Here is a 16,754-nt window from a genome sequence, read left to right as displayed (position 1 = left end):
TCACAATCAGTTTTATTTGCTTTTCTTAAAAATCATAATTTATTTATAACATTGTTACGCTTGTAATTGCGTTATACGACGATTATTTGCAAAGATTGAAACCGAATTAAACTAACAGTTCATTTATTTATTTATTTATTTATTTATTTTAGATCAGTCTCATAGTCACCAAAAAAAAATGATTTGAAAGCAAATAAGTCTTTAAGTATTTTCAATTAATCACATCAATCACGACAAAGAAAAAAATTTATTTTGATGGCATCTGCCAAAAGATCAAAGAACGAGAAAGAAAATAAATATAATGTAATAGGAAAAATCATCGCGTTTCATAAGCAACGGGATTGCGCAAGGAAGCGATTAAAATTGTTGAAGCGCGCCAGCAGAGAATCAACATTTATTCTTTGATATTCCCGTATTTGGCTACAAGTCACTGTATTTTGTTCCCGAGTTTACTCTTCACGACGGGGAGAAATATTGTGTTTGCGTCCACTTTTACGTTTTTCGTTAGTTTGCGAGCAGAATTTCGTGCAATTTAATCAGCATTAAAAATTCCATTTCTTTTTCAACGATAAATTAAAAGTTGTATTACCGCCGTAATACGGTATCTTCGTGTCTCGTATTCTAACTTCATACGTTTCGCGACAAGTGTGTAAAAAAGTTTCGCGCAAAAAGTGTGTACTGCGAGGGTTACACTCTCCGCGGAGTAGCTCTTCGCTACCATTTCGAAACCATTATCTCCGCGAAAGCCGCTTGCCTGCGCGGCATGCACTAGACATAAATAGAAAATTCCATTACATTGGGATGCAAAAAAAAGCACGAGGGAAAAAGGGAGACAAGGGGAGGATCGGAGAGGGAATAGAGGGCGCGGATTTTTTTCTACCAAGCGAGCATGCCCCATTGTTTGATAGCTCGCACGAATATCGATCGTAATAGCGCCGGGTGACGTCGCCGAACGCGGATTGAATGTGTCCAACTGGAACAAAGCCTCGCCCGTCTCGCTTATCATACTTTAGCACCAATGAAAGAGTAGCGGGGAAGTTTTCAATGAGAGGCAGAAGCTGCGAGGGGAAACAGTAGCTCGAGAAATTTCGCATGATTAATTAATTACGTTTTGTAAAGCTAATATTAAATAAATTTGCAACACGTTTTTCGCGTGGGAAAGATATAAGCCTATAAAAGTTGATTTTGGTAACATTATCTCAATTATTTGATGCAAAACATGATATATAAGAGAGATTATGTAGTTATATTCTAATAAGAGCAAAGTTCGTTTGTTTAAACAATAGTTATTTAACAAAGATCAAAATACAGTCATGTTGCATTAGTAAAATTAATGAGAAAGTATATAACAGTTAAGCTCAATGACATGTGAACGATAAAAAAGTCATCTCGCGTCCGATTTAACAGGTGGCTATCGTAAGGATAGACAACAGAACGGCGATGACCATTCACGTTATCGTCGACACGATATACGATCCTCGACCTATATATTTATGCAAATTTTGTATTACGCGAGATATCACTAGCACTTTAGTAATCGATATCGGGTGACGAGCGATTTTATAAAACAATACTCGCTATTCGGGGCTTTAACGCAGTGAAGAATCCTGCATTTTACGAAAAATACTGATATGTATGAGAAGAAATTAATAATGCAAGATTTCTCATGAACAAAGTACGGTTATAAAATCGAAACTTTTCTTTTAATTTCCAGATAAATTCTAAGTCAATGTTATTTTAATTAAATTTTACTATACGACTGAGTTATTAAAATATCTGATATTAAAGATTACGAAAAGAGAACGCGAAAAATGAAGCAGCGCAATGAAATGTTTGCTAAAGAAATATTTAACTTTAATTTGTTCAAAGAATTTGCCTGCTAAGTATTTACCAAGCAATTCAATAGCGCCTCGTTATTAAATTTGAAATATTTTAAAAGTTGCCTTTGCTGGCAATGCAAACTACATTACTGCAAACTTATACTAAAAAATGTAATTATATTGTTGTTTATACATTCACGTCCAATTTATATTCGTTTTACATGTCACAGTGTAATACAGTTAGTAACATAGCTTAATTTTTAATTAACAAAAAATGACTATTACTCTATTTAACAAACAAATATTTTTTATTCAAACACGCTATATTTTCTTTTACGTTACTTTTACACTTTATAGTCTTTGCATATATTAACCTCCCATTTTTTCTGTGTTATATTTAATTTTAAATATTACGTTAAAATTATCGTATTATCCGATTCAGATCGTCACTCCTACATTTCATAATCTTGGACGAGAAAAATCAATGTTATTCTATGAAATAAAAAGGAGAAAGATAATATATATGGTCAGACATGCAGGATATTCGTCCTTTTTTCCAAGTCAAGCGTTAGATTAACGTTATTTGACCTCGTTCCAAGATATCAGCTTAAGCGTCGTTCAACTATGAACGCATTCGGAGAGAATAACGCGTATCCCAAACGGCTTAGGAAACCGGAAACTACGCACTTCTCAGGCCTGATGCCGTCTTTCACCGGGTGCGCAATCGAAATACACACAGGAGACCGTCGCGTAAACTAACACGAGCATAACGGACGATCGTATCTCGCGATATGTAAACCGTTGTGGAAATTGCCATAAAGATTGTTTGCCACAGAATCGATTAAGAAATGTCCAACAATTTCCTTTCTGCGATCGTTTCCACGTGGTAATTGCGTTTACACGACGTGGTAATAAAACATTTCTGTCGAGAGGCTTAGTCCCGGGTGCTTTCAAACAAGATTTATGTTTACAAATTTTTCACCTTATTGTTTTCACTGAATTGCTTTCACTGAAGGCTCACTCAATTCCTTCAGGAATCTGACTATTACGTATAACTCCTTATTTAATACGCTATAGGTTTTAATTTTTTTTATTTGCAGCTTATAAGACCATTTTTTTCTTTATCAAAGATTTGGAAAAAGAATATAAGATATTTTTTATCTTTTTTAATGTTTAACTTAAATAAAGTTTTCTTAATATTGAGTGACAATTAAGATTTTATTCCATTAACAATCATGAAACATACATATTTTACAAAAGTACATAAATTTGCCTTTAATGAAATTGCCTAGGTTCTTTATATTAAAGGAAAAATCGATTTTAAGTCTATAGAATATTTTTATATGCGCTATTATTAAAATCTTTCCATTGACCATGATTGTAACGTTGAGTTTCTTATCTTAATAAACCATTGAAGATAATATTTATCGGTTTTTCGAGAATAACTAACAATAAAAAAAGGTGACACTTTCTAAACTTAATATCACGTCTTCATAATTTTTCACAATATATATTGTAATATATTGTAATATTGTATTATAGCGTTATGTAATTGTAGGACTCACCTCTCTGTCTATCGTAGGCGTTTATACACTCGCTGGTCATAAACTGACTGATAAGAGCGGTTTTCCCAACTCCCCTTGTACCTAACATAGCAACGGTATGCGAAGCTACTTCCTTGGGCGGTAGTCGCCGTTCTTCGTTCTCCTGATCGGCAGGCGCCAAAGAATTCGATCTCGATCTTCTTCTCCTAAAGGAATCTCCTCTATTGACGACACCTATCAAGCACAAAGCAATCACAACATTGTAGATATTAAAATACGTAATTGTAATTTAAATCAAATACAGAAAAACTAAAGAAAAAGCAGAGCTCAAATTCTCTTACAATAATTTAAATTAATTTAATACAAAAATTTGTATAAAGAAATCAATAATTATATTTGTAATAAAAACAAAGCTCTGATAAACGAAAAAAAAACTATGTTTTAAACCCATTTTATCGTTATCAAAATCAGTCGTTATAAATCATCAACGTTTCTTTTTCACATTAATTCTGACTTTTCGTGTTCCTTTTCTCATATTTCGTCATTCGCTTTTGTTTTCATATTCATATTCATTATCGGTTCGATTATGCATTAATCGAACATACGTGTATTTTTGCATATTCATGTTTTTCTTGCATATTCTGTTATTCAAAATACGTATATTACATATTCTAGACACCATCGCACCCTTTGCAGCGCGTTGACCCCGGTTAATATCACTAATACCACACTTCACGTGGGCATCATTTTAATATGTGCTCGGGATTGGTGGAAGAAATGAGAGGAGATGGAACGGTCGGAATTCTCAACAGAGAATTTCATCTCTCAGGTAATAACGCAATTCTCGTGAAATATGAAATAGATTTCGCGGCTCTCGGAAAGATAACAACTACACGTACATAACTCTGCTTATATTATTAGAATATGCCTTTTGTAATTATTATAATCAATACATGAAACAATCAGAATAAAAAATTATTACTTATTATTATTATATAATTATATTTATTATTTACAAAGTATGTTTATAAGATACAATAGAACCTCGATAACTCGAATCTTAATAAGGGAATAGCTAAACTCTTCAAGTTATAGAATTTTTGACTGATTGAAATTCAAGTAAAAGAAAGTTAACACACGAAAATTCAATTTACGGAGGCTTTGTACAATAGTTTACAATTTTCCAATTATAATTGGCTTTTAAAGGAAAAAAAATTCAATATTTGACAGTGAGTTATTTATTGCATATAATATACGTAATCATAAAACAAATACTAGACCATGATGCAAGTAGACATCATGATGCTACTGATCTACTTGCATCATGATACCAGATTAGTACACAAGGTTACATGTAGCTAAAAATTATAGAGGCAGCGACAATAGAAGTTTGACTTATAGAGGTGACTTGTAGAGGTCTGGTTGCTTTAAATTCGAGTTAGCAGAAGTAAAATAATACATCTAAATATCTGATAAATAATTCAAGTTAAGTAAGCTTTATTTCGATTTATAGATGTTTTCCGTAGTGGAGCGGAAGGGAATAAACAAAATTTTCGTCTTACAGAGATTTTTGAGGTTGTAGAGGTTCGTGTGATCGAGGTTCGACTGTATACTATATACATATTACTAAAGATCACATCTTTTTTTTAATAATACCTATACATGTCTATTATTAAAAACAGAGATACGTTTACGATTCATTGAAATCTATTTTAAAATATTTAAATTTATCATGTAAGCCCAAATATCAATGTAAAAAAAATTGATAATTAAAATTTTTTTATTAGAAAAGAATATATTTGCTATATTTGATCAAACAATAGAATAAATCTATTTATTATTTTTATATTTCCCGAAAACTAGCTTCCGTGCAGAAAACTAAATTTATCAACTATATCTTGATAGCATTATATAGCGTTAAACGCATTTAGTAGTTTAATGTAACCAATACCTACAAAGCATTTCGAACTGAGACACAAAGATCGACTGTTTCTAGGTTCGTACATTTGCGTGGAAATAGATGGCAACGCCACGTTGGAGTAATGGATTCACACGGTTACTCTCGATGCCACTGCCGATAAACGTAATTCAACACGAAAATTGAATCGGCTTGTGAGACTTGTAAATAATCTTTAGACTGCACTGCAAAAGTAAACTTTGGCTATCGGACACGTTTCGTGCTAATGCATTTGCGTTGCATTAGTAATTGTACGTCAGGTCGAACCAGCTAACAAGGCGAAAGTTGCACACCTGTGTACGGCACGGTTGTTTTCTATGCATTAAACATGAAAGCGCACACGTAAGGAATTTAATTATTCCAAGTAAACGCTTTCCTCTTGGAAATTAGATTTAAACAAAAAATTAAAGATATAAAAAAGATAAGAAGAAAGATAAATGGGACTTATATACATATAGAATAGTACAAAAAGGTATGGTATATATTATAGAAATAGCACAAAATCACTTATTTTTATCGTATCTAATTTTATTGAATTTAGCAAACATTTAATTTTTGTAGAAAAATAAAATATTTGCGAACAAAGAAGCACAGCACTGGCACAAGAATTTCAAGCATATTATTCAGAAGTTCATAGACCTTAGCTGATTCATGAATTCATTTTATCTGTGAGATGATTCATACATCAGTTTTGTATCATATGTGCGAGATGACTCAAATCCAAGTCTCGCATCTGACGAAATTATGTGTTGATTGAAGCGAAATATTCTAAAATTCTGATTGCTATTTCCATGTCAAAGTCATTTTAATTTAAATCTCGTTACTTTCGTGTGTAATTACATTTTTAATATTATTTTATTTCTATATGCATAATTTTATTCAAATCAAATTTATTATAGAAATGTCTCATTTTTCTAAATTAATTTTGTAATACAGGCGTATTGATTTATTAAGCTCAATTATTAAGAGCAGGAATCGTGCATTTATTTTATCTGAAAAATGTTCTCTCTCAATTTTTACATTAAAAAGAATTTAATATTTTTTGCAGATTTTTCAGTAAATAGACACTATCTTTCATAGGTATAATATTAAATTTGCTTTATTGAAAATTTGCTAAACGCCGATAAAAATAAATTTGTCATTGAACTTCCAATCCTTAAGAAATAAATTTAGATCGTCGAAACGATTCTGCCGAAAAGCTCACGGCATCTGTTATAAATACATAACACGTGTAAAGCTCCTACTTGATAATATATGCCCGCATCAAGCGTGCATATGTGCACGTGTACACGCCGATGTCAACGTGCGGCTGTCAACCGCTGGGAGAACAACGCACGTCCTGTTCAGCGACTCAGAACACCGATATCCCGTCCGTTCGTCTGTCCGTTCCTTCCCTTTGTCTCGCACCTTTGTCAGCGCGAAGTTTAGCCCGACATGTGTGCTACTTGTGGCACACGTATATACTTGTACATACGAATGAATGAAAGCGGGAAAGATCGATCGTGCTAAAAAGAGAGAGTGAGAGAGAGAGAGAGAGAGAGAGGGAGGGAGACAGAGAGAAAATTGGACGGCGTCGGACAACTCGCGAGAACAATTCGATTTCCGTTCCGGCTTCGTTGAATCCGGAAGAATTTCGTATCACGTTCGAACGATACTTGAACGTTAGATGAGACGACAGCGAGTATCTTTCTCTATAGGCGTCATTAACTATTTTTATCGGTAGATATACGAGGGCGGCGAATGATGCGCTTGGGAAATTCGACAAATCACGTAGCACGTAGCATGTGATAAACGATATACGATATTAAGACGCGGTAATCATACATAAAACAGTGCAAGAAGATTGAAAGTGATAATAAAATATTTCAAATGTTTCAAACAAAATGCCGACATTGATGTATATAATATTATTCCTGCTTTCTATTAATTTTTCTGATTTCGACACGACAATAAAGGTTTCGATGTCATTTATCACGATAAATGTTATCCGATGGGATTTAAAAAGTATGATTTGCGACTAAAATGCCATTTATTTATTAACTGCAGCACGGATTTTCCGCGGTCCAATTATAGAAACGTGTGATTTATTTTACTGGTGCACAGATATAAACTTTGATAAATGCATATCGTTATTTGTATGATATAATCGGATTGAAAATAGGTGTCGATTGCAGTACACCATTGATTATACTACAAGGTAATGTCAGCTGACAGGAAAGAGCTGCGGGTCGCCGCGGGACCGTTATTTTCCACGTGCTTTTGATAAAAATATCACGCGGCGCTCAAGCGAGCTGCCACGGTTGCATCGGTTGCAAGCCTTTGCGAAAGTAAGTCTCGCTTCACGGTGAAAAATGGGGAGGCGCCGCGTCCTCCTTTTAACTGTCGCGTCCGCTCGCGCGCCGGCTTTCGGTTTCCGACGAGCGAATGGCCTGGTAAACGCGCGGTACAGGTGCACCGATTTGACCATCGAATAGGTGAGGTAAATTCTATTAATAAAAATTTAAACGCTCGACTTGTTGTACGATCGACGACGGCTGCCAAATCGTTTTGCGCGATGTACTTAGACGCGATATGTTTTCGCGTTGAAAATGATACGCGGCGAGATTTCACGACGTGATTAAATTCACCTTTTGATACCCATCGTTTGATGCTGTTATAATATTGCATATAGCTGAGTGTTTGTGTGGGTGTGAATATGTCCGTAACCCTGTTGCTTTTGAACCGTTACGTTCATTGATCCAAGATGTGTAAAGGCGTTTTGTAGGCGTCTCTTAGACTTTGTGATGTCGTTTATACTGAATAACTTCAAGATAAATTAAGTAGAAAACACTTTATTAAGTTTTTTGGATATAGAATAGATATCTATATACTAATGAATATAGCTATACATTTATATTAGCTCGTAATGTACAGATTTTAAATAGCTTCGCTAAATGGCTTTAAAAGCCTTACGGAATTTTTTTTAGATTTAAAATAGAAAATTCTCGATATATATTGAGAACAGTGCAAGCTTTTATATCTTTAAAACCTTCGGTTTAAAAGCTATTTCTGCTTTCATTTAGATTTTGTATTTCAAGAGACGCAGCGTCTCGAATCGAATATATCCGGCGGCGCAGGTAAAAAACAAAACTTTACGAGAGAGAAATTCCTCAGAGATTCAAGAATGATATTGTAAACAGAAAATGATGAAAATATCGTATCGATTTTATCTATATGAAAATCTATAATATCGCTTTTCTGTCTCAGCTGCATTTCAATTTCGCGTATGACACGTCCCAAAAATTTCTGGTGACGCATATTTGGCAGTCATCAGAGACGGTAATCGAGACGCTGATCATCTCGCGCTGTCGTCATTTCTGCCGGCGCCTACTCATTTTTCCTCTGATGTCGGCTATCCGATGGGTTATCGGCCTGGAGAGCCTGAAAGTCAGTTTTACGGCAGGTGAAGCGTGTTATGGCAAGCACACCGTTGTACCTTTACACACTCCCGTGCTCACAAAATCGAATTATATTCCGATCGATATACAGTAAAGTCAATAGAAAGAAAGAACGAAGATATTGTCCGCTTCCTTTTTTTAAACATATCGCTATTTTTAATTTAGACACCACAGCCAGAAGATCAAAATAAAAGAACAGAGAGAGTGTTTCTGCTTCACGTAAAATTATTATTCAATAAGATCATAGTTTATGTTAAATTATTATCTATATATTATTCATTTAAATCGGGATTCAAAGTTATTAAATTTAATGGTTTTTACATTAAATATTTAAATATTTAAATAATTATTGCTGTAAATAAATTAGTATTCAATAATAAAAATTGCGTTTACATGCAATTAAAATTCAATAATAAAATAATTGCATTTACACGCAATGGATAAAATTGTAATTATTTTACAAATAGCATATGTGCATATAATTCATCGAGTTTATTATAATGCCGATTACTTTCTCGAGATTGCACTTATAACGTAAAGCCTGATGACATTTCGCGAAAAAACGCGGGGAAATTTAGATGATTGAAAGTTTTTACAGTCCCAAGTATAGCTAGTTGTAGAAGTCAACGAAAAACATGATGAAGACGTCGAAACAATAAGTGAGGCCAACCAACTTCCTCTCTCTAATCTCGTTTGTCGGGAAACTGCTTGCTTCATTTGTCTCCGACTTCTACCGTTGGAGAAATTGGATGATAGGGAAGACGGATGTATCGTCAGCAATCAGACAAAAATATCGATCATCCCTCTTCGTCGAAAAATATTGTTCATTTAAAGCGCAAAACATACTAATATTCCGCGTATTTTCAGAACATTCGCTCAGAGTATAACTTACAGAGAATATTCCATCCTTTTCAGAAACTAATAACGCACGCATATATCTGTGTACATATGTATTTATTTTGACGTATTGTATTTAATCCGTAGCGTATTCAATATATTTTTGCTTACAGCAATGAGGTGGTATAATATGAAATATCGTGCAATGAAATATGAAATAATAATAGAAGATAGAATAAACATGTATATTCTCTCTATGCAAACACTGGCGAATAGACAAAGGATTCAATCCAATAAATGTGTGCGTGTGTGAGTGTGTGTGTTTTATACGTGTATATGCGCGCTCACAAACGAGAGAAAAAGCTATTCTTTTCTATTTAATATTTAAACCACAATATTTTAACAATTTTCAAAATAATAAAAACGTTGGAGATTGCGATTCATACTTCCGAATCCAACCAGTCTAATGACAATTTGCCTGGTGTAAAAAATATTTCATCGCAAGCAATTTTTAGTAACGGGATTCTGCAACACACACACACACACACTGCACTCCGATGATCTTACGATCTTGTTCTGCAGAATAGACTCTCCGTTTTTCCCATAAGCCTAAAAGCCTTCCAGACACTCTAAGCCTGCGTCCCCGGCGAAGTGCTTTCATTCTTTCTTACATCTTGTTGTAGAGGGAAAAGAAACGCGAAATATATCATCGTGCTTAACGTAAATGTAAACGGCAATGTAACTTCAATCAAGCCGTCCGTCCGGGACAACTTCGGGACGAATAAATGGACAAGTCAGCTTGTAGAATGTGGGAGCTCTAATTTATATGTCGGTCACATCGACTTAGGCAAATCCGCGCTGTGTACGAAGTACACACCGTCCGCCCCCGTCGCGCTCTGGCACGACGCGAAATTTCTGTCGACGTTACGTCGTCGCGGTTAAACTCCATTAAGCAACCAGGGAAAGCACATTTGAAAGCACCGGCAGTGATATAGCCGCGGTGTCGCTCTATAGGGACCAATCTACCGTCTATCAGGCTGCGCGCTACGGTCTTGCGTCGTTATATGAGAGCGGTGGCTGCGTTGAGATATATCCCGGACGCACATGCATGCATATATACGTGGCACGCGGGCGTACGTGCAGCACACCGATGCATGCATATATACGACCCGGTGCAGATTTGCCCGCGGCGCGCCGGCTATGCGGAATCATATGCATAGACGAGCGAGCGAGAGAGAGAGAGAGAGAGAGAGAGAGAGAGAGAGAGCTGAAAGCGCGGAGTTAGGACCTGCCACACGCGTTACCAGTAGTCGCGTGGAACGTCTGCATATCGATCGATCAGCGCAATCAAATCATTCCGAGGTAACGTAGCGGTTACCAGCCGTAAACAGCGAGCCGGCTGGCACGGCCGCTAACTCCGTTAGATCCGTTTAATATTTCAATATCGGTCGCGCGCATTACGCTCCTCGTCAAAGTCGAGGCGAGAGTATCACGTGTTGCAATCCAGTCTCATCCCCCTACCCCCTGCCCTCGCTCGAAATAGAGACGCCGCTTCTCAGCCGGCAGATACGATCAATTTATTGTCGGCGATTTTTGTCACGCTCTGCCCAGCTTAGCGCGCCAATCAACGGCTCGTTGTTTCGCGGCGCGGAAGAAGAGACTGAAAAGTGACGCTAATTGAAGCATTCAGCGCGGGATTTGTGTTAATGTGCAGTCGTTTTCCCCACGAAGCGGCTCTCTCGCAAATTTTATCACAATTATGCGCGAAGCTGCTTCTTAGAACGACTACACAAGTGTACTTAGTGTCAACATTTTTTCTTGTGCCAAGTAAGCGCGTGCATTTTCCTTGAAATTTTTAAAAATTTCTGTCTTAACTGCGCTTAGTGCGAAGACAAAATTAAACTTTAAAAGAATTTTTTAAAAGGACTTATAATACGTGTGACGTATTTTAAAGCAAATTTATTCACTATCAGTGATCGCTCATGAAGTTTCACGGCTTCATAAAATTTTTCATTCAATTTTCTAATTACATGTGACCATATTATATTATAAAAATTACTTTATTAAAAACGTAATTACTAAATGTTAAAAGCACGCATGTGGGCACGTGCCTCAAAGAAGAATAACTGCATATATATATATATATATATATATATATATATATAGAGTATATAATAAATACATCGTTGTCGTACTTTCTCTCTTTTCTTTACTCCTTCCTTTTTATAAACTTGATTATATTAGATAAAAATTCGAAAAAATTCTAGACGTAAATAGTCCCTTCCCCTAGATGACGGTAAACGGTTACACACGAGTTACACATTGGCTTGAAGAAATTGCAAGCCCGGGGGAATAATAGTCGGGCTTGCTAAATATTCGCTTCGGAAAGCGGATTAGGTACATCGAAGACGAAGGATCAAGTCGACCCTAAATTCCGACGTAGATTGACTAGCTTGCTCCTTGCGCATCAGCGGTGAAGCTCGTCACACAAAAGATTGATATGTATTTATGCAAAATTGCACGCGGTAAAGGCGAATGCGCGTGTCTCGCGCAATATACGCGATAAAGCGAGACGAGGTGGGAAATCGTAAAACGTTACGAGCCGTCGTCGCCGTCGCTGTAGCACGCCGATTCCCACGAGCGAGAGCCGTTTTACGAGCACCCAGGAAAAGCAAAATCGATTTTCGAAACGAACCCCGACGAACGATCAGGGAGAAACGTGTCCCTCGATTTCACGGACCGTGTTTGCGCAAGGTCGTCGTAAGTCATTTCACCTTTGCCGTATTGCTCCCGCGCTGCTCGATAAGCTATTTTCTGAGTAATGATTGCTTTTAAATAGCTTTAAATATTTAAACTGTTAGATCAACAAATTCTAAAATATTCAAAATCACTCGATTTCTTTTTAAACAAAATTAAATTCTCGTATGTTGCAGTTGGGATATGTCGCAATGTTTTTTTTTTTTTGAAATCTTACAATTTTTATATTCTTCCAATATTTTGAAAAATTCATAAGTTTTTAAATCGAAAGATTTTTTATTAATGCTTTTACTTTCGAAGTTAAATACATAAAACCGTGAATTATATTATTACATATTTCTAATGCAATATACTATACGCTTATTTATATTAATCACAGTTTATATTTTTCTCTGCAAAAATTGTTTTATTGAGAGATCTGAACAGACGAAAGAAGGGCGTAAAAGACGATACTTTTATTTAAACGCGATCTTCTACTTGTAATCATGCCATCCTTTCGCGAATTCATCATGCAAGTGGTATGAGCTAGCATGTGCACCGATGAAACGGCACAATGGAATGTCTGACTAATGTTGCCTATATCTACTGCGAGGACGCACGCGGTCCTTGATAAAACAGGGGTAGAAGTATGGCGGAATTGAATAGCGGCAGCCTCCCCGAAGAAGACAAACCCTCGATAATACTCGCTCCCTGTTATCCGATAGCCGATGTTATGTGAAGCATTGAATTTTCTAAATGTAGTCGAGCATAAGGGGGGGAGAGAGAGAGAGAAAGAGCGGCGACGAAAATAAAGCTAACCCAAATGACGGCAAAAATATTTACGCCAACACTGCGAGGCGTAAATCGAACTATATTCCCGTGAATGAGTATTTAGGACTCCCACGTCAACTCGTAGATTTTAATTTTAATTACGATTGTAAACGTTGTAGTCGTCATTACAAACGGCCGTTATTACGAATATCATAATACCGCTCACGGTATTGTATCTCTAAACGTACCGAGTATTTAATTTGATGAAGGAGGGGCAGCGGGGCAAATGGAGACGCGCAACGCAGTTTTCATGCGTGCATATATACACATACATATGCGCGGGAAAACGCCTACGCGTCCAGGGCCCCCCCGGCCGTGTCGGCGCAAAATGCTCGTTGAACCTTGAAAGAAATTTTCATTGGATCTCGCGCACGTTCGACCGAGCTTGTAATTAATAACTTTCCGTGTCGGAGAGTGTCGTCAGTGTCCGTATACTTCGTTGTTGGATGAATATTTCTTTAAAGAATGAACTACCCTAAGAGGGGTTTTCTCTCAAGAAGAAAATGTCTTATAAAATAAACGACATTTTTCTCAGCGCAAAAATGGCCCGTTTATATGTGCCGTCACGTCATGCGCGACATTGCGAAATTGATTTCGGTACTTCGACCAGCGCGATGATAAAAAAAAAATGATATCATTAACGTGATATGGAAGTAGAAACGCCAGTGACGTATTTATTACGCACGGTACAAATGAGGTGGTAATAAAAGTGTACAGAGTATGTGAGATCATAATGTTAAACCGGGCGTAGGGTAAAGTTGACGTAATGACGTGGGTGAAAGTGGGCGTAGTGTTAAAGTTACGGGAAGTGATCGATAGTGACGTCGCAAAAGAGTAATATGTAATATTTTATTTTATTTCGAGATTTATTCCTTAATAATCAGGTTGACGTATCGAGTATTCGAATGAAATTGCGCCGCATCGATCGCTCTTCCTTTCATTGAACTCTTGACAAGTTAACACATTTTTTAATACCTATTGTAAAGAACGAGAGAAACAAAGGAAAGAACTTTTTTTTATTTCAGAGGACAGAAATACACTTTGCATATTTGCTTCTCGGATTTCCGGAAAATTTACAGAAACTACTCGCTAGTTTTAACACGCAAGAATTATGGTCAGACCGTCATGATTATAATAAAAAAAAAATGAGCGTACGTGAAAATACATATGCATGTATGGAAAGAAAAAAAAATTTGATGAAATAAATGTGTGCAATTCATCCTGATTTAGTTAAACGGATTAGATAATACAAAATATCAATATACTAAGTGGATCGTCAAAAACTCTAAAAGAATAATCTTGATTAAGAAATAATGTGTAAATTTGTACAATATATTATATATATATATATATATATATATATATATATATGTATATATATATATGTGTGTGTGTGTGTGTGTGTGTGTGTAAAGTCAGCTCTTTACACAGACTAATCGCTCGCTTATGCTTCAAGTCCCAACTCAGTAGGAAAATCGGTGCAGATTTCTCATCGATAAAAAAGCAATTATGGCTCGACGAATGACAGGGAAAATTGTTAGCGTGCAGAGGGTTAAGGTCTGCAACAAGAGCACAACAAACCTTTCCCCCCTTCAGCGAGGCGAGATACGACGCGCCTAATATCGCGGAAAGGTGGAACGCCGATAGGATTATTTATAGCAGCGAAAGCAGTATCCGAGGCGCTTATAAATAAATCACAGCAGCTGTACCGCCAATGTGTTTATTGCAAGGCAGCCGGCGCGCCCTTTGTAAGCTACCACTATTAACTCGGAATAGTCGAAATTATTCTTTGCAAGGCTCTTTATAAAAAAGGATTATATCAAAGAATTTCATAACGCTATAATTGCCCACGCCTTGCGTAATAATAACTATAAATTTAAGCAATAAGTACAATATACTATAATATTACGAAATGTTATAAAGTATTATTATTAAATTTAGATTAAGGTGTTATATATTTTGGGATAAAAAGTATTAATGTTTATATATCTAATTAAAATAATGTAAAGTAAAACAGAATTCTTTTTTATTTTAGATAAAATAATTTAATGTCTTTAATTATTAATCGTATCGTCGAAAAAAGTTTAACGTATAATTTTAAGAGATGTTGCAAATTTTTGTCAAGGGACACGTATCTGTAGAATATTAAAAATGTACTGTTAAACTTGTTACAACTATTTTTACAACGTTTTAGTATAGTATTTGTATTATAATATTGTTGAAATGGAGAAAGAGTAGTGAATTTAAGCAATTACGTATTTCAAGCGCGTATTTTTACAAAAACTTCTAGATTCCACGCTAACTTTTCTACGTAAAATACTGTAATGAGTTTGCGAGAGAAGCTGTGTAAACCTAACTTGCAAGTGGGCGAAAAAAGTAAGGTCGTGAGGAGAATGTCTTTGGACGGAATTACGACGTTGTATGTGAGGTCATTGATGCCGTCGAAATGTCGAGGGTTGGATCCGATGGACAGAAGAAAAGGTTGATGGGCAGCGTGATGAAATAAGTGTAATGTTACGTCGAGTACGTCATCGTAGCCATCGGCGATCTTATCTACTTTCATGATTCAGCATCGTTTTTTTTACGAAGGCTCCTTTTCCTGTTGACTATATCGCAGCAGAAAAACGGAATATAAAGTACTCAATTAGGCGAGCAATTTAAAATCTACGCAGAAAACATCTACTGAGATATTTCTTGCAAAGTTAACGAACAAAATTTATTTTTCTTATAACCATTGTTTTTCTATCTGTTTCGAGATTTAAAAACGTCGGAGATACGAACAAGTGTGCATTCGTTATTGAGTCAGATATGATCTGCTGTGAAAATTGTTTTTCATAGAAATCGTTGGATATATGGTATAGGAATGAAAGGAGCACTTTTTTTGCCGAATGCATGTCTGCAAGAAATTCTTTTCATTATATGTATCAATAAGAGGAAAAGATCCTAAAATATTTGATACAGCCATTTGTCCTACATCTTAAAGCGGCGTCTACAATGAGACTTAAGGCTTAAGACGTAAGTTTTAAATCTTAAACCGTATAGGCGTTAAGACTTAAGCCGTTACGTTGTAGTGTCTATAATAAATAAACGTTGGTTATAACTCTAAGCCTTAACGACCAAGCATTAAATCCAAAAGCAGACTCAAGAAAAGAAAATGGAAGACAATATAATGATTGGTTCTTATATCGCGTTCGACTTTAAACCGTAAGAAATGAAATTTTGTCATATCGCTTGAGGATTAAAGTTAAGGTTAAATTAAATGCGGGAAAGCTTTACGAATGGAAATGACATCACAAATTTACGCTTAAATCTCAAGTTAATGCTTAAGTTAAAATTTAAACTTTAAGTCTTAAGTCTCATTGTAGATATCGCGTTACTAGAACGGAGAACGAATCCGTTAAAGCCATTCTACAATAAAACTTAAGATTTAAGCTTTTAAGCGTTAATTCATGATGTCAATTCCGGGCTTTAGGGTACATATAAGTGTCGGTCCACAACAAGGTTTTTAAGCCTTACACCGTAAGATATTGACCAATTACAATCAATTATTCTCCTCATATTCGACTATGATTGGTCTATTTCTTACTGCTTA

General features: G+C 35.8%; 1 protein-coding gene across 1 annotated transcript in view; it reads right to left on the bottom strand.

Moving 5' to 3' along the window:
- LOC105455805 (GTP-binding protein RAD) overlaps positions 1 to 16,754 on the bottom strand; it is a 34,789-nt gene that overhangs the window by 9,192 nt on the left and 8,843 nt on the right. Inside the window, exon 3 of the mRNA XM_011699415.1 lies at positions 3,386 to 3,598. Coding sequence (XP_011697717.1) covers positions 3,386 to 3,598 — 213 coding nt within the window. The remainder of the gene's footprint in view (positions 1 to 3,385; positions 3,599 to 16,754) is intronic.

Source organism: Wasmannia auropunctata, unplaced genomic scaffold (assembly GCF_000956235.1).
Source record: "Wasmannia auropunctata unplaced genomic scaffold, wasmannia.A_1.0 LD336106.1, whole genome shotgun sequence".
In the NCBI taxonomy this organism is placed as follows: Eukaryota; Metazoa; Arthropoda; class Insecta; order Hymenoptera; family Formicidae; genus Wasmannia; species Wasmannia auropunctata.
The sequence above is the reverse complement of the archived record's forward strand: the minus strand, read 5'-3'. Positions and strand labels throughout refer to the sequence as shown.